At 47.7% G+C, this 24,486-nt stretch overlaps 1 protein-coding gene across 4 annotated transcripts in view; it reads right to left on the bottom strand.

Annotated features, from left to right (window-relative positions):
* The window catches only part of COL26A1 (collagen type XXVI alpha 1 chain), a 168,829-nt gene that overhangs the window by 93,325 nt on the left and 51,018 nt on the right, over positions 1-24,486 (bottom strand). For 3 of the 4 annotated variants that reach the window (XM_089895745.1, XM_089895746.1, XM_030763701.2), the window contains exon 3: positions 734-837. In XM_089895745.1, the coding sequence (XP_089751871.1) occupies positions 734-837 (104 nt within the window). The remainder of the gene's footprint in view (positions 1-733; positions 838-24,486) is intronic. The other variant, XM_022587987.2, reaches the window with a different exon arrangement.

Raw genomic sequence — 24,486 nt, 5'->3', positions numbered from 1 at the left:
GACCCCTGAGCCTTGGGACTGCCCAGCTCTCCTGGAAAACCAGGTGGGCTGCAAACCTGTTTGTCAGGCAGGACCCACTGTCCCTGGATGTGGGTGCGGCAGGGATGGGCTCTGTTGCTGTCTCTGAATCCCACCTGAGCGCTGCTCTCTGGGCCCATCAAGTTCCAGAGCCAGGAGCCTGGCTCCTGGGCTCAGAAGGAAGGCTCTGGCTCTGGGTCCCGACCTCCCCTCCTCCCTCTGGGCACCTGCCCAGCAACAGGGCCAGGGCAGCAGGGTGAGGCCTTCCTGCTGCTGCCGCCCACCAGGTCCATCTGCCTTATTCTACAACTGGCGTGGCTTCAAGGCTCCTGGGTCCTCATCTGCGTTTGCTCAGAGCCCAGATATCCAGCTCTGCCTGCCCTGGCTCTGGGGTAAGTCAGAGCCAGAGCAGAAGACATAGGCTGCACACTGACTCTCCTCCTCAGGCCAGGGCTCACGATTCTCCTTCATGCCTGGCCCAAGCAGTGCACACGGGACCCCACCTCTGTGCCCACAGGCAGGGTGCCAGGCTCTCCCCAGTTTGGCCAGTCCCGAGCATTTGGTTCAGGGATGCTTAGGAAAAAGAAGGAAGGAATGTGGAAGAAAGGAGAGCTGCTTGCAGAAGGAGGGCAGGGGAGGGAGGAGCATCTGTAGACTCTGAAGCTCGGCCCGGCCAGCACCCCCTCCTCTTGCCCCCTGCCCCTGGCAGACTCACCCTCGTCACAGTTGCTCCCGGTAAAGCCAGGGCAGCACCTCCACTCCAGCGCCGTCACTGTGCGGTAGGACACTCTGTACGTGGGTCTGATCAGAGTCCTGTAACTAACACAAGGGCAGAGTCAGGACAGTGTGAGCACCTACCTGCCCACCCCAGATCCCACTCCTGCTGAAACCACCCAGCCTAGGGCTCTGGGAGCCCCCCAGGCAGTAGAGCCCATCATCCTAGCTCTGTGCCCACAGGCTATGTGGCCCTGGGTGAGTGACCACCCCTCTCTGTGTCGGGTGCATTGTAAAGTCCCTTCCAGCTCTGCCTTCCCACAAATCTCCAAGGGTGGCCCCCTAGGGTGGGGAAATGACTGCTACGGACTGAATTGTGTCTCCCAGAAATCATATGTTGAAGCCCTAACCCCCACAATGTGACTGTACTTAAGCATAGGCTCTGAAGAGGTAATTAGGTTAAATGAGGTCAGAGGGGTGGGGCCCTAATCCAATAAGATTGGTGGCCTTTTAAGAAGAGGAGGACAGACAGAGATCTCTCTCTGTGCACATGCACACACTGAACAAAGGCCATGTGAGGACACAGAGAGGTTGCTGGCTGAGAAAATTAATTTCTGTGTTGCAGCCATCTGGTCCATGATATTTTGTTAAGGCAGCCCAAGATAATGAATAAGGAAAAGAAAAATATCATTAGAACCTGTACAACTTCCAACCACCCACAAGTCACTTAACTCCAACTTTTTCCCAATCATTATTTCTTTTGGTTGATTCATCCAATGAATATATATATGTATTTTTTTTGGCCGTGCCCCATGGCATGTGTGATTTTAGTTCCCCAACCAGGGACTGAACCCCTGCCCCCTGCGGTAGAAGCATGGAGTCTTAACCACTGGACTGCCAGGGAAGTCCCCAATGAATATTTATTGAGTATCAACTACAGGCAATACTGTGGTCACAGATTAATAAAACGGAGTCCCATCCTTGAGAAAATCCCAGCCTGACAGATGAGAGAGAGAGACACTCCAGTGAAAACTTGCAATTCAGTAGTGGGGCCCTTGCAGCAACCAAACGCTCCTGCAAAGTGCAGTGGGATTCCATGGTAAATTTTCACACAATTTTGAAATTTTTCTTGAAAATAAGTTTGATACTATTTTGTGAAACTCCAAGAATAGTGAATATAAAATATATGACCAAACCACACTGAGATATCACCTCACGCCTGTTAGAATGGCTATTATCAAAAAGACAAGAAATAAGTGTTGGTGAGGATATGGAGAAAAGGGAACCTTCATGCACTGTTGATGGGAATGTAAATTGGAAACCGTGGAAAACAGTACGGTAGTTGCTAAAAAAAAGTCAGAAATAGAACTACCATAACATCCACTTCTGGGTGTTTATCCAAAGGAAATGAAAACACTAACTCAAAAAGATATCTGAACCCCCATGTGCACTGCAGCATTATTTGCAATAGCCAAGATATGGAAGCAACCAAAGTACCCATCAACAGGTGAGTGGATAAAGAAAATGTGGCACACGTACACACACACACACACACACACGCACACACACACACACGAATATTATTCAGCATAAAAAAGAATGAAATCTTGCCATTTTCGACAACATGGAAAGACCTTGGACAAATACTGTATGATCTCCCTTACAGGTGGAATCTAAAAACAAAAAAATAAAAACAAACCAAGCTCATAGATACAGAGAACAGACTGGTGGTTGCCAGAAACTGGGGGACGGTGGATAGGGAGCAGTGCAAAATGGGTGAAGGTGGTCAAAAGGCACAAACTTCCGGTTATAATAAGTCATGGGATGTAATGTACAGCATGGCAACTATAGTTAATAATACTGTATTGCATATTTCAAAATCGCTCAGAGTAGATCTTAAAAGTTCTCATTACAAGAAAAAAAATTTTTGTAACTACTTGTGGTGACAGATGTTAACTAGACCTATTTGTGGTGATCATTTCACAACATACACAAATATCGAATCACTATGTTGCACACATGAAACTAATTCAATGTTATCTATCACTTACACCTCAATGAACACACACAAACACAAAAACATATGACTGGTTTTCACGAGGGGCAGAGATTCGGCTTTATTATTCGATGTACACGCATCATTATAGCTTGGCTGCTTGATAAAGTCTGCACAACTTCCTCCTGAAAGCAAAACTGCATGACTTCACAGAATTTGCATCTGCTGACACCAAGCAACTTAATCGTGAATGGGAAAATTATGAATTAATTGGTGGCAGCAGGCGTGACGTTCTGAGATGCACTGTTGACAGGAAAATACATAAGTCAGGTTTTGAATTTCAGAAATACTGCACTAAATCTGAAGAATCCTGCTACACTAATTTTTCTTTCAAAAACAAAAATCCTCTCACTCATGTTTCGTAAACATTCCGGCAAACCAGCTTCCCTCTGGAGCTCTAAGTGGGAAGCGGGGTGGGGGCAGGGGCTGGCAGTGCGCAGCCAGGGGCTGGAACTTTCGAGTGAGGAGCCAGAAGTCTGCACGGAGAAGTGCCCAAGAGCAAATGCAGGCCTTTGGTCTCTCAGATCCACGGCAGGAAGTAGCTGGCATAGGCCACTGGGGAGGGAGTGGGGGGGTGGCAGAAGACCAGTCATTGTCACCACTCCTTATAGAAGGAGCCTGGTGGGACATAAGTGGGTAGGCGAGCCTGGGTCCAAGGAGTCCCAATAGACTGTCTGTATGACAAACACACACACGATTTCTCATTCACATATACACTCACATGCTCACACGCATGCTCACACACACGCTCACACACACACACACACACACACACACACACACACGCTCACACCCTCTTCCTGCTGCAAACTTCCCAGCCAGGAACTGGCCCAGCTGGGAAAGGGAAGACGCTTTAATTTCAATTTAAAAAGTCAGTTTTAAAATTAATTCTTGAAAGAAGATTGTTGCTCTGGCTGAGAGGGACCAGAAAAGCTATGGAATCCCTCCCATAACCACTGCACCATGGAAGAGATGGAGCCCCGGGCTGTGGGGTCATAAGCTGAGAGTTTAGGGCCCTGCCCCTGATTCACCATGTGAATTGCACACGTTCCTTAACCTCCCTGAGCCCGTTTCCGGGTCTGCACGCCGAGGACCGGGATGCTGGGTATGAGGCTCCTTGGGAGAGCACGTGTGAGAGCAGAAAGGGACGTGTAGCTGCTGGGTTTGCGAAACACAGATCTGACCCCTTTCTTCCTGGCCAGCACCTTTCGCCTGTCCCCACTGTGGTCAGGAGAGAGTCTGAGCTGTTTAGCCACGGGGCCCAGCCCTTCCTCAGCCGCCACAGCTGCCCTCAGGCCCCCTGTGCCATAGGCTGCCCCTCGGCCTGCAGCCCATGAGCCCTCCAAAGGCGCCAGGCACTCCTCACTTTGTGCCCTGAGTGATGATGGTGATAAAACAATAAGAGCTATAGTGAGAGCTTTGCGTACTTACCACGTATCAGGCACCGTGCTGAGTGCTTTACACTTGCTGACTCATAACAACCCTGACAGGTGGATGCTATTACTACTCCTCATTTACAGATGAGGAAACTGAGGCGCCGAGAGCTTCAGTAACTTTATCAAGGTCACCCTGCTAGAAGGTGGTGGAACTTGGTTCCAAACCCAGGCAGAATTAGCAGAACCTAGTAACACTAATTTGTGTTCGTTCAGAACAGGGGAACATTGTTCCTCCCTGCATCTGCACAAGGTACTGATCTCAGGCCCCTGAACCAGAGGGAGAGCTCATCCCCCAGAGAAGGTCTCTTTCTGCCCCCTCCTTCTGAGGGCCACGGGCTGGCCTGTCCCACTGCGGGACCAGAAGCATCATGGTGGCCTGCAAAGTCCAGGAGCAGAGAGAGCCAGTAGGTGGCGCTGCTTCCCCAGCCCAGCAGGCCAGAGTTCAGACCCCTCAGATCTCACCTGAATGCCCAGGGCAGGTGCAAGTGTTCATGGGCTGTCCCCATCTTTTCACCCTCCATGAAGAGCTCCCAGCCCTTCCCCTGGGCTCCAGTCTGCAAACCCACTGATCTTTCTAAAATGCAGATCCGCTTTTGTGACTGCCCTCTCTCAAAACCTTCCATGGCTCCCATAGACTTAAGATCACACTCTTTAGGTCAGCAAATAAGGCCCTGCCTACCTTTCTCCCCTCCACTCCTCCCACCACAGCACAAACAAGCAGCTCTTCCTGCCTCTGGGCCTTTGCACATACATGCAGGCTCCTCTGCCTACTCACCCCTCCTTCTTTACTCTGATGAGAAAAATCCCCAAGGGCCTCCAGGGTGTGACTCCACATCCCCTTCTCTGTGAAGCACCCCCAGCCCCAGCCAGAGCTGACAGGCTCCCTCCTCAGTACCCCCAACACCCTGTACACAGCTTGGTTTTACGTGTGGGGTGCCTGCCATGAGCCGGGCACTGGGAATACAAGAACGAAGGAGGCAGCACGAGCTCCACTCTGCCAGAGCTGGTGGCACTAATCCTGTATCACACACATAAATATGTGGCCATGCGTGGTGGTCAGTGCCAGGGAGGAAAGCGCTGAGTTCACTCCTCACATTGTAATGGATTTGTTTTCTCTTTTTCGATTAAAATATAATTTACATGCAGTAAAACACAGATGGTCCCCAACTTATGATGGTTTGACTTACAATTTTTTGGATTTCACGATGGTGCGAAAGTGATACGCATTCAGTAGAGACCACACTTGGAATTTTGAATTTTGATCTTTTCCCCAGGCTAGCCATATGGGGTACGGTACTCTCTGGTGATGATGGGAAGCTTCCAGTCAGCCCTGCGATCACAAGGGTAAACAACCAATACTCAACTGGTACTGTGTTGCCAGCATTGTTTTCGATACTGTGTTTCGCGTTTTCCCATCCCATCGTGTCTACAAAATGCCCATCTGTGTCTCCTGCTTCTGGTGAGAAGAAGAGGAGGACAATACTCTTGAGATGAAACTCAAGATAACTGCCCAGCATGAAGGCGGTAAGCCAGTAACAGCCATTGCAGGTGAGTTAGGACTTTGGCAATCTACGATCTTGACCATCTTAAAGGATAAGAAGCAAATGAGTGATGCAGTGAAATCAGCACCATTGGTTAAATTCACTGTCATCATGAAGAAAAGGGCTGGGCTGCTGGATGACATGGAAAAAAAAAAAAAAACTTGTCTGGGAATTTCCTGGTGGTCCAGTGATCAGGACTCCGCGCTCTCACTGCTGAGGGCGCAGGTTCAGTCCCTTGTGGGGGGACTGAGATCCCGCAAGCCGCACCGTGCAGCCAAATAAATAAATAAATAAGAAACAAAGAAAAAGAAAAAAAAAAAACTTGTCACGTGGATGGAAGACCAGGTACAGAAGTTCATACCACTTAGCCTACTGACCATCCAGGCTAAGGCAAGAAGTCTTTCCATACACTAAAAAAGTGTGTCGATGATTCTACAAATAATGCAAATGTTTATACCAAGTTACGGCCGGTTCCAATGCTTCAAAAGCCAGCATAATTTTCATAATGTGAGAGTCAGTGGTGAGGCGGCAAGTGCCAATCCTGAAGGTGCCAAAGTCTTTAAGGAAGAGATGCAGAGGATAATTGTGGATAAGGAATATTCGCCAGAACAAATATTGAATGTCGAGGAAATGAGCTTGTTCTGGAAGTGTATGCCAGAGCATACATACATTCATCAAGAGTCCAAGACAATGCCAGGATTCAAGGCATTCGAACACCGCGTAAGGCTGCTTTGGAGCAGAAATGTTGCAGGGTTCGAATGAAAGTTTTTCCTAATCTACCACTCGGAGAGCCCTAGAGCATTCAAATATGTGAGCAAGCATTCATTTCCCGTTTGTTATCACCATCACAAGGAAGCCTGGATGACATAAGCATTGTTTGAAGCCTGGCTTTTGAAGTGTTTTATCCCTCAGACAAGAGAATATTGAAGACAAAACAGCATCCCATTCAAGAGTCTGCTGATCTTAGACAACACTCCAGGGCATCCACAGCATACCAGCGACATGCGTCCTGATGTCAAGGTTGTGTAGTTGCCACCGAAAACAACTGCACTCATTCAACCCATGGACCAGGGCGCCACGGCTCCGTTCAAAGCACGCTCTTTACACCAGCTGTCTGTTCAGGCTGTTGAAGAGATGGGATCTGGCCGAACACTCTGAGAGTTTTGGAAAGCTTTTAACATTCTAAATGCTACCCAGACCATCGCTGCCTCGTGGGAAGGAGTCACATGGCAACGCATGAACAGCATTTAGAAGAAAGTTTTAAAGACATGCGTGAACACGTTCAAAGGCTTTAACTAAGATTCTGCTGTGGATGAAATAGTCCCAAGATATTAGTGCTTGGGAAACAGCTAGAATTGGGCATTGACGAAGAGGATGTTCATGAGATTGTTGGTATTGAAGCTGAAGAACTTTCCACTGAGGAGCTGATCGAACTGGAGGAAGAAAGAAGGAAGGAAAGAGGAAGAAGTTATGGCTGAGGCACCAGGAAACTTCACAGTAAAGAGACTGGCAGAGACGTTTGCTGCTATCAGAAGCGGTGTAAGGATGTTAGAAGCAATGGACGTCAATTATGAGACATTAGCAAGAGCTGACAGGCAGATACAGGATGTTCTTCCTTGCTCTAGAGAAATATAAAATGGAAAGAAAAAACAAACTGGACAGTCCAAACTTGATATCTCCCCAAAGAACACTATGCCTGCTAAACCATCAACAAGTGCCGATGCCCCAGTGCCTTCTCCCAGCTATTCTCCAGCCTTATCAGAAGAGGGAGAAATTGACGACCTTGTCGCCGTAGCATCCCCATCATCCAGCAATTAATCTTAGTTCAATGCTCCAAACATTCTTCAGGCCCAACGTGCCTTCAGCTGTGTACAATAACGGTGGGTACCCTTCCATTCTGCTCTTCACTTTTAGTACAGTATTCAATAACTTACATGAGATGGCCAACACTTTACTATTAAACAGGGTTTGTATTAGATGAGTTTGCCCAACTGTAGGCTAATGGAAGTGCTCTTAGCATGTTTAGGGCAGGCTAGGCTAAGCTACAGTGTTCAGTAGGTGTATTTAATGCATTTTCGACTTGCAATGGGTTTATCGCGAATGTAACCCCATCATTAAGTCGAGGAAGATCTGTAGATAAATCTAGTGTTTAGCTCAATGAACTCTTACCTATTCAATATGTTTACACCAACATTCCCATTGCTCCAAAGTCCTTTTGTGCCCCTTCCAAATTGATGACCCAGCCCCCAGACATAACCATTCTTCTGACTTCTCTCGCCAGATACTAGTTTTGCCTGTTCTAGAATTTTAGATAAATGGAATCTTACAGCATGCACTCATTTGTGTCTGCCTTCTTTCACTCACCCATCATGTCTGTGAGGTTCATCTATGCTGTTAAGTGTAGCACTCCTTTGTTTCTTTTTATTGCTAAATAATATTCCATTATGCAAATATACCACAATGTGTCTATTCTGTTCATGGACATTTGGATTATTTCCAGTTTCGAGCTTTGATGAATAAAGACGCTATGAGTGTTTTTGTACAAGTCTTCGTGGACACTTTTTCACTTCTCTAGGGTATATATCTAGAAATAAAATTGATGGGCCATAGGATGGTTATATGTTTAACTTTAGTAGATACTACAAACACTTGTCCCAAACCTATCTGGATGAACCAAGTTCACATGCCCAGCAGCAGTGTATGAGTTCCAGTTGCTCTATAACCTCGTCAACATTTGATATTGTCAATCATTTTCATTTTAGTCATTCTAGGGTGTATGCAGTACTCTTTCATTATGGTTTTAACTTGCAATTCTTATTGACTAAAGTTGAACCCCTTTTCATGCTTGCCAGTTAGATATCTCCTTTTGTGAAGTGCCTGTTCAAGTCTTTTGCCCACTTTTAAATTGGGTTTTGGGTCTTTCTTATTGATTTGTAAGATATATGAGAGACCTTTGTCAGATATATGTATTGTAAATGTTTTCTCCCAATATGTGTCTTGCCATTTCATTTTCTTAAAGGTGTATTTTTTTATTAACTTGGAAGTATTTTTGATACCAGTTTTTTAAAAAAATATTTATTTATTTATGTATGTATATATTTATTTATTTTCACCAAGTCTTAGTTGTGGCAGGCGGGTTTCTTAGTTGTGTCATGCAAACTCTTAGTTGCAGCATGCATGTGGGATTTAGTTCCCTGACCAGGGATGAACCCGGGTCCCCTCCATTGGGAGTGTGGAGTCTTATCCACTGCGCCACCAGGGAAGTCCCTTAAAGGTGTATTTTTAATGATCAGGTTGTAAATTTTGATCAAGTTCAATTTATCATTTTTAAAATTTTTCTATCTGCTGGGTAGGAGTCAAGGTTCATTGTTTTCCATTTGGATATCCACTTGCTACAGCACAATTTATTGAAAAGACCCTCTTTTGGCCTAAATTTTCCCACTAAAATTAAATTATTTAGTGCCTTGTTGAAAATCAAATGATTGTTTAAATATGAGTCTATTTCTTGACTCTCTGTTCTGTTCCATTGATCTGTTTGTCCATCCTGGCACCAAAACCACACTGTCTTAATTAATATAGCTTAATAGTAAGTCTTGAAATACAGTAATGTAAGTCCTCCAATCTTGTTCTCCTTTAAGGTTGTCTTGGACACCTAGGTCCTTTGCATTCCCATTGACTTTTTTAATTGGCTTATCAATTTCTGCAAAAAAAAACCCACTATAATTTTGATAAGGTTATATGGAATCTATAGATCAATCTGTAGAGAATTGACATCTTAATAATCTGAGTCTCCTTATCCATACATATGGCATAACTTTCCATTTATTTAAGCCTTCTTTAATTTTTCTCAGCAGTGTGCCATCTTTTTTTTTTTAACATCTTTATTGGGGTATAATTGCTTTACAATGGTGTGTTAGTTTCTGCTTTATGCGTGTGCCATCTTTTGTTAAATTTACCCCTAGGTATTTGTATTAGTCTGCTCAGGCTGCCATATCAAAATATCGTAGACTGGATCGTTTAAAACATCCTCAGCAACACTTGATCCCAATACATCTCTGCCCATCTGTGAGCCGTAGAGCAAGTCCTGCCTCTCTGAACCCCCTGTGAAGTCTGGGCTGAGATGCAAAAACATACAGATCCCTTGCTACCCTGAAATTCTCCAGATCCAATGTGGAGTCTCCCATCTGGTGTCTCACTAGCCCTGGTTGTTTTTTTTTCCAAGGCAGACCAATTCTAGGGACTTCTGATCTCTGTGTATTTGTTCCCTCTGTAGGGCAGATCCTGGGACTTCCCTCACTGTCACTTTGCAAATTCAGGGACATATATTCTCCAGGGGGTTGTTATTCACTCCACAAATATCCATGGAAACCTTGACCCTACCCCTCTCTGGCGCCTCACATCGATGAGTCCAGGGAGATCACTCACCAAGTAGATCCTACCTGCCCACTGCTCTCTCCCGCCCCGCCCTAGTCCAGCCTCCCTCATCACCCTCCCAGGCAGCAGCAATGGCCCCTGACTGGTGCCCAAGCTTCCAGCCTATACACAGAAGTTGGCTCCAGTGATGTTTTCAAAACACAAATCTCCTCCATGCACCGTTCCTGGCTTCTCTCCAATCTTAGGACAAAAACCAAATCCTTAGTATGACCATGTAGACTTCTAACCACTGCCCACCCTGGCTGCCCCGCTGCTTGCCGCCCCCCCCCCCTCCAGGCTACTCAGAACTCCAGCAGCAATCGGCTTTTGAGTTTCTGAACCCCCAGAGCTCCTTCCTATATCAGGGCTTGTCATCCACTGTTCCCTCTGCCCAAGATGCCCACTAATTCCAATGCAGCCTCCAGTGTCACCTCCTCTGAGAAGCCCTCCTTGATCAGCCCACCCATCAGTTCCACCCACGCCACTGCAGGCTGAGTCCCTTCGATTTACACTGTCATAGAACCCTGACTTCTAAACACTTATCACCCTTACAAGTATATAAGGGTGATCGCACCTGTGCGATCATTTGTCTGATGTCTGTCTCCTCCACTAACCCCAGGCCTAGTTCAGGGTTTGGCACATCATACATGCTCAATAAAGACTGGTGGAATGAATAAAACAATCGCTGAATAATTTGTACCAGATGGAGTCCCAGGCCAGGAACTGTAATGATAACCAAGATGGGGTGGCTCCCTGGAGGAGCTCAGGATGACATCCGTGGAAACTGATGGATGCAGGGAGAGGGAGCAGGGCATGGCCACTTCCATCCACCAGGAGGAGCCGGCAAAGACTTCCCACATGAGGCGACACTTGAGGGAGCTCTGCTGAGCTAAAAAGGTAAGGAGGCAACCAGCACCAGGAGAGCCAGGAAATTTGGGTGAAGTTTGGTGCATTTGGGGGGCAGAGTGCTTGGATAGGAAGACAGGGCATTCGGGGCGGCTGTGAAAGCCTGTAGTGCAGGCAAGGAGTCTGGACTGCGTCCGTGCAGACTAGCCATGCTCTCCAGGCATCCAGGGATGCTCCTGATCAGTAACATATTTCTGAGCCTGCAAGAGATTCTATTAATTTATACATGTATATATACGTGTATTATTCACCATCTTTGCATTTATAAAAAATCAGTAGAGGGCTTCCCTGGTGGCGCAGTGGTTGAGAGTCCGCCTGCCGATGCAGGGGACACGGGTTCGTGCCCCGGTCTGGGAAGATCCCACATGCCACGGAGCGGCTGGACCCGTGAGCCATGGCCACTGAGACTGCGCGTCCGGAGCCTGTGCTCCTCAACCGGAGAGGCCACAACAGTGAGAGGCCCGTGTACCGCAAAAAAAAAAAAAAGCAGTAGAGCTTAATTTCTCTCTTATTTTGTAGATTAAAAAATAAACAGAAGACTTGATATAGTTTTTCCACCCCTCGACAGACAGCCTTGTGTACCTTCCTGGCCATGGGGAAGCCACCCAGGCACTGTGGCTCAGAAGAACGTCATGATCAGATCTGCTTTTAAGAAAGACCCCACCTGTGTTGGCATGGCAGCCGGACTGGACAGGAGAGATGGGAGGTGAGGAAGTGAGTCAAGAGGCTGCTGGCCGAGAAAGAGGGGCCAGCAGGGATGAACGGCCGCACTTGATGGAGGGGAAACTGAGGCCAAAGAGGGGGTCAGATTCCAGGTGATAAAGCAGCAGAGGTTTGACTGAACCAGACCTCCTGATGGGAGCCCCATGTTCTCTCCTGCTCAACAACACATCGAAGCTGCCCCCCGACCCCTCCCAAGAGTCAGAGGAGGTCCTTGCCCTCTGCAGCGTCCCCGGGACCCTCCCAGTGAGCACAGCGGTCATGAGGTGCTCTGACAGTCCTGGCCGCAGTCCTCCAGCCACTCAGTGACTGTCCTAGATAGGGTGCAGATGGGTCCTGTGTGTCCCCAAAGGTGGCCCTGGGTGCACAAGGTCATGTGAGAGGGAATATGAAGAAAGAGCTCCAGGAGGGGTGAGGTGCCCGTCACTGGAGGTGTGTAAGCCCAGGCCATGGCTCTCTGGCCTTCAAAGGCCATGTCCCCACAGCATCATGAGGTCCTTCAGTGGGTGCTAGGACAGGGCCATCGTCCGGGCATTGCCTGCTGGGAACGACTCTGCCAGGGCAGAGACCTCATCGGGTGGAGGCGGGGGGCCGCCCTCCCTCACTGGGCACCGCAGCTTGCACGCCCCGGCTCCTGCCCCAGCCCCACTTCCTCAGCAGGGACCACCACGAGGAGGACCAGACTGGGAGGTACCGAGACAGACTGGAGACTCAACAGGAAACGGGAGTGGGGGTTTCAGAAAGGGAGGCAGGAGATTATTAATCTCTTGATTAATAGCAGCGGGCCGGCGGGGAGGGGGATGGGCAGTCCCACCGCAGTTCTGCGGCAGCCGGCAGGGTCCTCCAGGCTCTGGTCTCCCCACAGTCCAAGCTAGTCGTTCCCAAGTGCGGACGGAAGGGACAGAGGCCCAGAGGGTAGTGTCCCCCGCCCAGGCTGCCGCTCCCACTCAAGCCCCAAACCACGGTCCAGCCGGGGGGGAGGTGGACACATCGTGGGCTTCTCGAACCACACAGGCTGGCTGAGGAGGGGCAGGAAAGCAGGCCACGTTTTAAGAAAGCACTAAGTCCAGGACTTCATGTGGCCTTGAGGGCCGCAGGCAACCCAACCAGAGGGGGGAGGCGGCCTGGCAGGGGGCCGTCTGGCGGAGGCAGATGAAGTTCCGGCAAACCCCTCGACTCAGCACATCTGGAAAAGGTTGGCTCTAATGCCATCAAAGAGCTCGGAGGGGCCAGGGAGAGAGCTGAGGGCAGGAGAGCCAGGCCGAGGAAAACTTAACCCCCGAGGTCCTGGGGCTCCTCCTTCCAAATCTGTCTGGCCCTGGGGCCCACCCCCTCCAGCAGCTGACCGGGGGCTCGGGAGGGCAGGAGGGCAGCGACGAAAACGTGCGACATCCCGCTGCAGTGAACCAGGCACAGCCAGGGCTGTGATTTCCACCCCAGAGCAAGACGGGGGCGTTTATCCCCATTTCCCCGAAAGGGAAACTGAGGCACGGGGGGGCAGCACCCCTAGTCCTCTCCACTGGTTCTGAAGGCCCCTCACAGGGAAGTGTCCCGGTCCAGCCCCTCACTACAAGCCAGGAGGAGAAGCCAGCAGGGAAGAGACTCCCACCCCCCTTCCCCCACCCCGGCCAGGGCCCCCTCCCTGGCTGTTCCCTCTCCCCGACCTGCACCCCTTCCCCTAGCGAAATCCCCTCATCCCCCAGATCTCAGCTCAAATGACCCCCAGGGAAACCCCAGAACCAGGTCTTATAGCAGGGACACCCTCCTCCCCCGCATAGCTGTGAGTCTTTGATTGACATGTCCCTCCCTCCACTCGCCCCCCCCCAACTCTGAGAGGGAGGGGCCATGATCTTTTTGCACACTAGTGCCTGGCGCTTAAGTGCTCATTCAGTACCAAACAAACAGCTAAACAGACCAAACGCATGATCTGAGAAACCCGAGTCAGGGCCGCAGGTCCTGAGACCAGACCCGGCCCGGCGGGACCCCGCTCCACACCAGCTTGTACTGACTGGGCGCCGGGCACCATCCTCTGGGGCCCATGTTTGTGTGTGAACATTAGTTTTGGGTGTCACCCTCACCTACACACACACACACACACACACACACACACACTACAAAAACCCAATATAAGAAAATCATGGGATGGGAAAATCCAAACGGGACACAGTTGTGTTACAATTTTTTTTTTTCATTTAACAAGAGGATGGATACGTTTCTTTAATGAACACTTGTTAAGCAGCTTAATGTGCCCAGGCTCTGGGATGAGGACACTGTGGTCCTGCCTTTGAGGTGTTCGTGGGTGGGTGAAAAGAGTCAGCCCTGATGTCAGACCGTCTGGGTGTCACATGGTTGGACCCGCATGGGTGATGGGTGCCCCCAACCCCGGTTGTTCTCTCCTAGTGCTGCCCTGACAGGCCCTCCCCCTCCCTTCCGGGTCCACCCCCCACTCCTCTCACACCCCCTAACTCCCCCCACCCCCTCAACCGCCACCTCCCCCCACCGCCATCCACCCCCACGCCCGGGCAGCTTTGCTCCTACAGCCATCCTCTGCCCACCTTCACCAGCCGCCTCCCCTCTCTCCCAGGTCATTGCTGGCAGTTACAAACATGCTCCTGTATCTCCTATCTTAAAAACAAACAAAAAAACACCTCCCTGGACCTCTTACTCCCCTCCAGCTACCAAGCCCTATTTAAAAAAAAAATTTTATTGGAGTATAGTTGCTTTACAATGTTGTTAGTTTCTACTCTATAGCAAAGTGAATCAGCAATACGAATACATATATCCCCTCTTTCCCATTTCTTCTTTTTTTAATATTTATTTATTTGGCTGCGTTGCGTCTTAGTTGTGGCACGCAGGATCTTCGTTGCCGCGTGTGGGCTCTTCCTTGCGGCATGCAGGATCTTTTTTTTTTTTTAGTTGCAGCATGAGGAAGCTTTTAGTTGTGGCATGTGGGGTCTTCAGCTGCGGCATATGGGTTCCAGTTCCCTGACCAGGGATCGAACCCAGGGCCCCTGCATTGGGAGTGCAGAGTCCTAGCCACTGGACCACCAGGGCAGTCCCCCAAGCCCCATTTCTCGCTTCCTTCACAGCAAAACTTCTTGAAAGAGTTTTCTATCCTTTGGATCTTCATTTCCTCACCTCTCATTTTTCTCCTCCACCCACGTCATCTCAGCCTCCATCCTCACCACTCCCCAAAACTGCAGTTGCCAGGTCCCCAGTGACTCCACATTGCCAAATCCAATGGTCACTCCTCAGCCCTCATCCCGTCGGCCACCCAGAAGCATTGAAAGACTCACACTCTCCCTCCCAAAAGTCTCATCCCAGAACACTGGGTTTTCTTGATGCTCCTTCTGACCTGGCTGCTTCTTCTCATCTCCTTAACCCTATCTCAGAGGCTGCGGTACCCAGACTGTTCCGGGGTCAGCACCTCTTCTCTATTCATCCCCAAGTTCACCTCCAGTCCCATAGCTTTAAATACCATCAAAACGCTTATGATTCTCAACCATCAAGTTTCCCCAATTCTACCATGCACATACTGTTACACTTTAACATCTCTGACATTGGGATTCATGTAACAGTTGATGGTGCACTATAGCTTAATTAGCAACATTCTTAATGACCATAAGGTAATGCACTTCTTCCAAACCAATGGCATCTGAGAATCCATGAGATTCAATATGGCCCCAGGGTCTTCCTGGACCTCCAAACTTTTAAAATCAACCTCTTGCTTGATACCCCTCTCCCCGTGGATGCCCAAAGGCATCTCACACTTCACTTGGCCAAAGCAGAGCTGTTGTTTTCCACCTCCGAGGGTGACCTCCTGTCAGTGTCCCCAGCTCAATGAATGGCATGCCCAGCCAACCAGCCACTCACACCAAAAGTTTAGGGTTATCCCAAATTGCTCCCACCCATAAGTAACCACACACTCCTGTCATCTCAGTTTCCAAAACACCTCCTGAATCCACTCACTTCTCTCCACTTCCCCAGCTATCACCCACCATCATCTCGAACCTGTGTCCATTTTCTCTCGGCAGCCAGTGATCTTTTCGAAAGCTAAATCAGCCGATCTCAGGAACCTCCAAAAAGCAGAGAAAAAATAAACCCAAAGCAAGCACAAGGAAAGACATAGTATACATAAGAGCAGGAATCAATGAAATTGAAAAGAGAAAAACAATAGAGAAAAATCAACGAAACCAAAAGCTGGTTCTCTGAAAAGATTTTTTTAAAAATGATAAACCTCTAGCAAGACTGACAAAGAAAAAAAGGAGAGAAGACACAAATTATCAATATCAGGAATGACACTGGGAAGATCATGATACACATAAATTTAACAACTCAGAGGAAAGGGACCAATTCATCAAAAAACACAAATTACCCCAGCTCACTCAATATGAAATAGATCATTTGAATAGCCCTATAACTATTAAGGAAATTGAATTTGTAGCTGAAAAACTCTCCCTAAAGAAATCTCCAGACCCAGATGTTCACTGGAGAATTCTACCAAATGTTTAAGAAGAATTAATACCAATTCTATATAATCTCTTCCAGAATATAAAAGAGGAGGGAGCACTTCCTAACTTATTTTATGAGACCTTGATACCAACATCAAACAAAGACAGTACAAAACCAGAAAACTACAGACCAATATCCATCATGAATATAGACACAAAAATCCTTAACAAAATATTAGCAAACAGAATTCAGTATTACATTAAAAAAACTATATACCATGGCCAAGTAGAGTTTATTCCAGGGATGCAATGTTGGCTCAATATTGCAAAGTTAGTCAATGTAGTCACCATATTCACAAGCTAAAGAAATCACATGACCATGTTAATCAATGCAAAACAAATTTTTGGACCAAATTCAGTGCCCATGATAAAAACTCCAAGAAAAATAATAATAGAATTTCCTCAACTTGAAACAGAACATGTACAAAAACTTTACAGTTAACATTATAGTTGATGGTGGAATGCTTTCCCTCTATAACTGGGAACAAAGCATTCTCTCCACTCATTTATAAGTTCTGGAAGTTCTAGTCAGTGAAAGGTTGAGAAACGGAAATAACAGACATACAGGTTGGAAACGAGGAATCAAGACTGTCTCTATTTACAGATGACTTGATTGTCTTTGCAGAAAATCTCAAGGAATATACCCCAAAACTCCCAGAACTAATACATGGATTCAGCAAGGTCATAGGATCCAAGATAAACATACAAAAATCAACTGTGTTTCTACATACTAGCAATTTTACCATTTTTACAATTTTACCAACTGTACCAAAAAAACCTATTTACAATCACTCCAAAAAAAAAAAAAAAGAATAGAACTTGTATGCCAAAAACTATAAGAAATCCAAGAAATCAATGAAGAAAGATGAAAGAAATAAAAAATATATCTAAATAAATGAAAAAAGATCTAAATAAATGAAATCCATAGTTCTGGATTGGAAGAGTCAATGTAATAAAGATATCAATTTTCCCCAAGTGGATATACAGGTTTAATGCAATTCCTGTTAAAATCTCATGAAGATTTTTGGTAGATATAGACAAAATTAGTCTACAGTTCATATGAAAAGACATAGGAACTATAGTAGCTAAAACAATTTCAAAAGAGATGAATAAAGTGGGAAAAATCAATCTACCCGATTCCAAGACTTGCATAGCTACAGCAACCGAGACCGTGTGATACTGGCAGAACTACAGACACACGTATCAATGGAACAGAAAAGAGAACTTAGAAAGAGACCAACACAATTGTGCCCAAATGATTTTTGACAAACATGCAAAAGCAATTCAATGAAGGAAGGATGTTTTCAACAAATGGTACTGGTGTAGCTGGGATATCCATAGACCAATAAAATGAACCTCTCCCTAAATCACACACCTCATGCAAAAACCAACCCAACATGGATCACGGACTTATGTGTCAAATATAAAACTTAAAACTTTTAGAAAAAAAAAAAATAGGAGAAAATGGTCTTAGATTTGACACCGAAAGCATGATCCATAAAATGAAAACCTGATCCACTGGACTTTGTTGAAATTAAAAACTTTGACTCTGCAAAAGAGTGTTAAGAAGATGAAAAGGCAAGCCACAGAGTGGGAGAAAATATTTGCAAACCACGTATCTGACAATGGGCTAGTATCTAGAATATACAAAGACATCTCAAACCTCCACAGTAAAAAAAAAAAAAAAAAAAAAATCCAATTAGAAAATGGGCAAGAGACATGAAGAGACATTTCACAAAAGAAGATATCTGGATGACAAATAAGCATATGAAAAGATGTTCAACATTATTAGCCCCTAGGGAAATGCAAATTAAAACCACAATTAAACAGACTACACAGAATGGCTAAAATAAAATATTGTGACAACACCAAATGCTGGCAGGGATGCATGAAACTGGATCACTCAGACTCTGCTGGTGGGAATGTAAAATGGTACGGCAGTTTCTTTAAAAATTAAACATGCAAGTACCATATGACCCAACAATTACACTACTGGGCATTTACCCAAAGAAATAAAAACTGATGTTCACACAAAAACTTGAATGTTCATGAATGTTTATAGCAGCTTTGTTCAATATAGCCCCAAACTGGAAACGACCCAGCTGTTTTTCAATGTCTTTTAACAGACACATGGTTAAACTAACTGTGGCACATCCATACTACAGAATACTACTCAGCTATAAAAAGGAAAGAATTCTTGACACACCCAACAGCCTGGATGAATCTCCAGAGAATTATGAATAAAAAGACCCATTCCTGAAAAGTTATATACTGTATGATTCCATTCTTGAAATGACAAAATTATAGAAATGGAGAACAGATTAGTGGTAATGGTGGTTTCCAGGGGCTGGAGGGAAGGGAGAATGGGGAGTTATTGTTTAATGGGTATAGAGTTTCAGTTTTACAAGATGCAAAGAATTATGGAGATGGATGGTGGTGATGGTTGCACAGCAGTGTAGACATACTTAATACTGCTGAACTGTACACTTAAAAATGGTTACGATGGCGCGACTTCCCTGGCGGTCCAGTGGTTAAGACTCAACGCTTCCACTGCAGGGGGCATGGGTTCAATCCCTGATTGGGGAACTAAGATCCCGCATGCCATGTGGTGTGGCCAAAAGAAAGAAAAAATGGTTAAGACGGCAAATTTTGATTTATGTGTATTTTAACACAATTAAATTATGTCTTACAAGTGCTTATGAATTTACAAGGATCTTGAAATAAAAAGTTTAATTTTTTTAAAAAACCTAAATCAAGACATTTATCATCAGTACTCAAAACCTTCAATGACGTCCCAGTACTCTTGCAATAAATTCCAAACTTAAGCTTGTTGAGTGAGGTCAGTCTCTGCCTCTGTATCCTCCTCACCTGCTCTGCTTCTGGACATGGACCTTTCTCTCTGTTCCTTCATCTGGGACCTCACTGCCTCAGGGCCTTTGCACCAACTATCTCCACCCCACCTTCACACGGAGGCTCTTTCTCACCATTCATGACTCAGCATCAACATCATCTCTTCAAAGAATCTCTCTCCCGTGTCCTCTAAAGTAGCCCGGATTTATTCTCCGTCATTACCCTATTTTAATTTCCTGAACTCATTAGGAGGGAATATTTTTTTCCTGTTTTCATATTTACGTGAATAGAAACTCCATCAGAGAGAGGATTTGGTCTTATTCTCCATCATATTCCCCCCCCGGGCACAAAGTAGGCCCTTAATAAATATTTGTTGAGACACTTGAGTGGATGAACAAACACAAAGAGGCCTACGTGGAGCTCCTGGGGGAGTGGGTGGGGGCACAGGGAGGGATTGGGGACACATGCCAGTCCTCTAGTGCATTCCAAATCGGCTTCAGTGTGCCCAGATTCTGTTACACTCATGTTTTCATAACCACACCCTCCCTTCCCCCACCTGCACAGTTTTGTCATAAAAATGTCATCGGGGTGTAATGAGATAATGTGCTGACTTCACAGCGCTCAGCAAAGAGAGGCGCCACCAAGGATTATGGTCCCGCTGATCCCCAAATCTAATTCTGCAGAATTGCAGAAACCCCTTCTCCCTGTGGTGGCCCCAGCCCAGAATTCACACTGAGCAGAATGGGCAGCAGGAGGGCGCTGGTGCAGGTGCTCCAACCGCTCGGCAGCAACCCAGCTCTGTGTCCCCTCGTGAGTCATTTGATATTTATACGTCTTCTCTGGGAGTCGTAGCCAACATATCAAGAGCATATCACCAGCAAGACACTGGCCGACACACGCCATCGCCCCAGCACTGAATCCCCCCAATAACTTCATACAACGCATCATTTTTACAAACGAAACAAGTGAGACCCCGATCCTCACCCCTTCTCTTCCTACCCTCAGCTCCATCCCACACTTGGTGTTTGGACCCAGCCTGCACGTCCCAGCTCCATCCATGCGCCTCACTCCCACAAATAGCCACCCCTCACCCTCCTCTTAAGGCTTGCGGTGCACCCACCACAGGCACCGTCCCCAAGATTCAAGGAAGAGGCCAGGGCAGGCCTGGAAGCCACTCAGGGCTGTTTAGCCAGGTATCCAGAGAATGGTCTAGAAGTGGGGCATAGGCTCCAGATGGACACATCCCCCTGGCCTCATGGACTCCTTGCCCCATGAGGATGGGCATGGCTGAAGGAAGGCCAGAGTGGCCTCCCTAAAGGGTCCCCTCTGCCTGGGTAGAAGGGCCCTAGGACCCAGGCACTCTGTTCTGCGGGGGAGGGGAGGGGGTGCAGGTAGGCCCCCATCATGCCTGAGTCCGGCTCCATCTCCTACGGCTCTGCAGATGGTAGAGCGGGGTCAGCCTGCTCCTCCGAGAAAACCCAGAGCTCTGAGCCAGCAGGGCACTCCTCAGGCACAAATGTGATGGGTAGAGAGGGCTTCTCACCCAGCTCACACTCCTTTCTGCCTCCTCCCTCCTGCTTTGGGCTCTCGCTGCCCAAGGTGCTCCCATCAAAGGAGAAAGCAGTCCCTCAGCCAGTTGTCTTGGCAGGAGGGGTGGGGAGATAATTCTATTTAACTGAAGGCTCCTGGACCAGGTGCTGCAGAATCGAAGGGAAGGACCAGCTAAGCCCCAACCCCTCAGCTGAGTGCATTAGGCCTGTGGTCCCCCTACCCCTGCTTCATGTGCCCCCCCACATCTGTCATCACCCAGCCCCATGCAGGGGTCTGGAGCCCCTGAGCCCCTCCCATTGTGGCCACCAGCTGTTCTGTTTCTTTGCTGCGAGGCCCTGCCTCAGCTCAGATGTCACCTCGTCCCAGGAGCCTTCCCCAGCCCCCTGTCAGGTTGAAGTGCCTGGCTTACCTTGGACCCCAGCCACCATTCAAACCATCCTTCCTCGCTCCTGGACAGTCATCTCTTTGAAGAGAGACAGATAGTCATGCGCTCTCTTTTGGCCAGGGCCTGGCATGCAGCCGGCCTCCAGGCAAGCATGAATGAATGAATGAATGAGTGAACAAACAAGACATTCCAGGCCTCCTGGGAAGGGATATCCGGGGACAGGGGTTTTCCGAGCACCCCAAATCATGTTACCTATTTCTAGGCAAAGCTAAGCGCACCTCTAGGAGAGGGAGGAGGCCATTGCCTGGACTCCAAGGAGGGGACGCCCGTGGACAGCCGTGTCCAGGTGACTGGGCAGGCCCACCAGCATCCATTTATTAAGTTCGACTCCGGATCGAGCTCACGGTGAGTGAATGGAGTCAGGGGAGAGGGACGGACTAGGATCCGGGCCCAGACTCAGCACCCAAATTGGGGAGAAGGGAGGAGGAGATCAGCAAACAGCCAGGGAGGAAGACAGGGCTCCTGACTGGACCACAGGCTCCAGATACACAGGTCAGAGAGCATCCCCTCCCCGCCCCCTCGGGCGGCGCCCAATCGCATGCCACCCAGAGCCCCTGGGCTCTCACTTCCTGGCCCCACCCACCGACCAGCCCTTCCCACCAGCAGGCTCACTGCCCAAGACAACAGCCAGGTTAAACCCGACATTCTAGCCCTTCTCTACCGGGGCTCAGACACGCTCTCCTGACAACTAGGCTGGGGCCCCATGGCCTCCCTTCTGGTCACACTGTCACAGCCACACGAGGGAATTGGGATGGAGCCCCGTTTCCAAACACGGCCAGAAGAAGACAGGACGTTTAGGGTTCTACAAGCTTCCGTGTCATGTTTATTCTTTTCTGGTCGGACTGCCCACAATTCTACACAGGACCTGGTGAAGCCTGGTCCAGGAGTCTTCAGTTAAAGATGAATTCCCCTGAGGTGTGACACACCTCTGGTGAAGGGATCCAGCTGAGGGAAACCCTTCCTTATAGGGTGGGAGCACCCCAGCCAGTGGGGGAGTGGGGGACAGGAAGCAGAAAGGAGGAGGATGTGGGCAAAACTTTACCAAGTTCGTGATAACCTTCTCCAGGCAGACACAAAACGCCCAGAGGATCTCAAGGTGAACAGCAGACACCCCCTGCCCTTGAGGGACAGACTCCAGCAAGAGGAGAGATGGCCAGGCAGACAATTAACGAAAACAAGTCCAGCTGTGCTCTAGGAGAGGCCAAATAAGATTCTGGGGGAATATAACTGAAGGACTTATCACTTCTGCCTGGGAGGGTGCAACTGGACCTCCAAGGCAGAAGGAGTTCACTGGCCAACGGAAAATAACAGTTAACAAATAACTGTCATTAGCATGTCCCAAAACACATCACACACACAGCACGAACTAGCACTTTCTCTCCTGGAATCCTAACAACCGCCCTACAAGACAGGCATTGTCTCCGTTTTAGAAATAAGGCTCAGAGAGGGCAAGTAACTTGCTCAAAGTCACACAGCTGGTCTTTTTGACTCTGAAGCCCACCTTACTGTATACCCCCCAACCCCCATAACAGGCTATAACCATGGCAAGGAGGCATGAGATGCATAGAACAAAGTAAACAAAATGCCACAGAGAGAAAGAGAGTGCAGGTGAATTATTCCCAGGACCAAAAGGAAAACTCCTCCAAGAGTCAGAAATGAAGAAGGAAATAAGGGAGGAGAAAGGCAGCGCGGGGAGCCTGGGTGTCTTTAGTACGCGATGGTGAGAACAGCCTCTTCCTTTCCCAGTGAAATGTGGACAAATATCTGTTCAAACACGAGCACATCATCTTAGATGACAAATTTGGGGGACATTGTGCACAAGCTAAACCATATCAGCCCCAATCAAAACATTCACGGGCATCTTGACAAATTTGCACCAGCCCTCGTGAGAATGGGTCACCCTCCCTCTTTCTCTTTCTTGTGTCGTCATGACCAGAAAGCTAGATACTGATGTGACGTGATAAGGTGTTAGCAAAAGCTACTGCAGCAATTAGATTGTAATATATAAATGTATCAACTTGTACAACTCAAACTTACACGATGTTGTGTGTCAATTATGTCTCAAATTTTTTTTTTTTTTTTTTTTTTGCGGTACGTGGGCCTCTCACTGTTGTGGCCTTTCCCATTGCGGAGCACAGGCTCCGGACGTGCAGGCTCAGTGGCCATGGCTCATGGGTCCAGCCGCTCTGTGGCATGTGGGATCTTCCTGGACCGGGGCATGAACCCGTGTCCCCTGCATCGGCAGGCGGACTTTCAACCACTGCGCCACCAGGGAAGCCCTCAATTTTTTAAAAAAGAAAAAAGGTAAGAAATCTAGGATCTGTTCATGTCCTAGAGATCAAAGGGATGGTAAGATGGAGGATGAAATGGAGAATTGGGAGAGGCAGTCCGCCACTGATCATGCCACAGTCATGTGCCATCTTGTTTCCTGTGCAAAATTCTGTGTGAACACCAATCAAAGCATCCAAAATGTTTCCAGAAATGAAGGGAACAGCGGATTGAAGCATGGCAAGACACAGCTGAGTAGCCAGGATTATAAACAGAGTACAGCACAAGGCGGCTGTGGGGGTTCAGCTGGGGTTGGCCACCCTAACCTCAGAATGAGAAATGCAAGCTCAGAGCACGCCCAGGCCTGAACTACCTGCTGGGAGCTGCCTTGGGGTGGTTTTCCTGGGATCTGCTTCTTCATTTATTTTTTTAAATTTTATTGAAGTATAGTTGATTTACAATGTTGTGTTAATTTCTGCTGTACAGCAAAATGAATCCGTTATACATATATATATATATATATTCTTTTTCATATTCTTTTCCATTCTGGTTTATCAGAGGATACTGAATATAGCTCCCTGTGCTATACAGTAGGACCTTGTTGTTTATCCATCCTATATATAATAGTTTGCCTCTGCTAATCCCAAACTCCCATTCCTGCCCTCCCCTACTCCCCTTCCCCGTTGGCAACCACGAGTCTGTTCTATCTGTGAGTCTGTTTTTGTTCTTAGCTGAGCCATGGCCCGGCCTCAGGTTGCATTCCCAGAGCACTTCTTACAAGCCAGGGTCTGTGCGGGACTTCCCCCACGGAACTTCAAACCATCCTCCAACAACCTCTTAAGGAGCACTCTATCACTCCCATTTTAGAGGTGGGGAAAGGCAGGCTGAGAGGACAAATCCGGGCCAATGAAACATCAGGGGAATCAGCTGAAGGCTCTGGAAAAGACAATCCTCTCTGATAGGAAAAAACGATGCCAAATCCCCTTTCCTCCTTTTTTGGGACACTGTTACATGAGACGTGATGCCTGGAGCTGCTGCCGCCCTTCTATACTCTTGA

The sequence above is a fragment of the Delphinapterus leucas genome, chromosome 15, assembly GCF_059928025.1.
Source record: "Delphinapterus leucas isolate spDelLeu-1000000601 "Yukka" chromosome 15, BTC_Dleu_Yukka2, whole genome shotgun sequence".
In the NCBI taxonomy this organism is placed as follows: Eukaryota; Metazoa; Chordata; class Mammalia; order Artiodactyla; family Monodontidae; genus Delphinapterus; species Delphinapterus leucas.
Note: the sequence above shows the minus strand (reverse complement) of the source record. Positions and strands in the feature narration are given on the sequence as shown.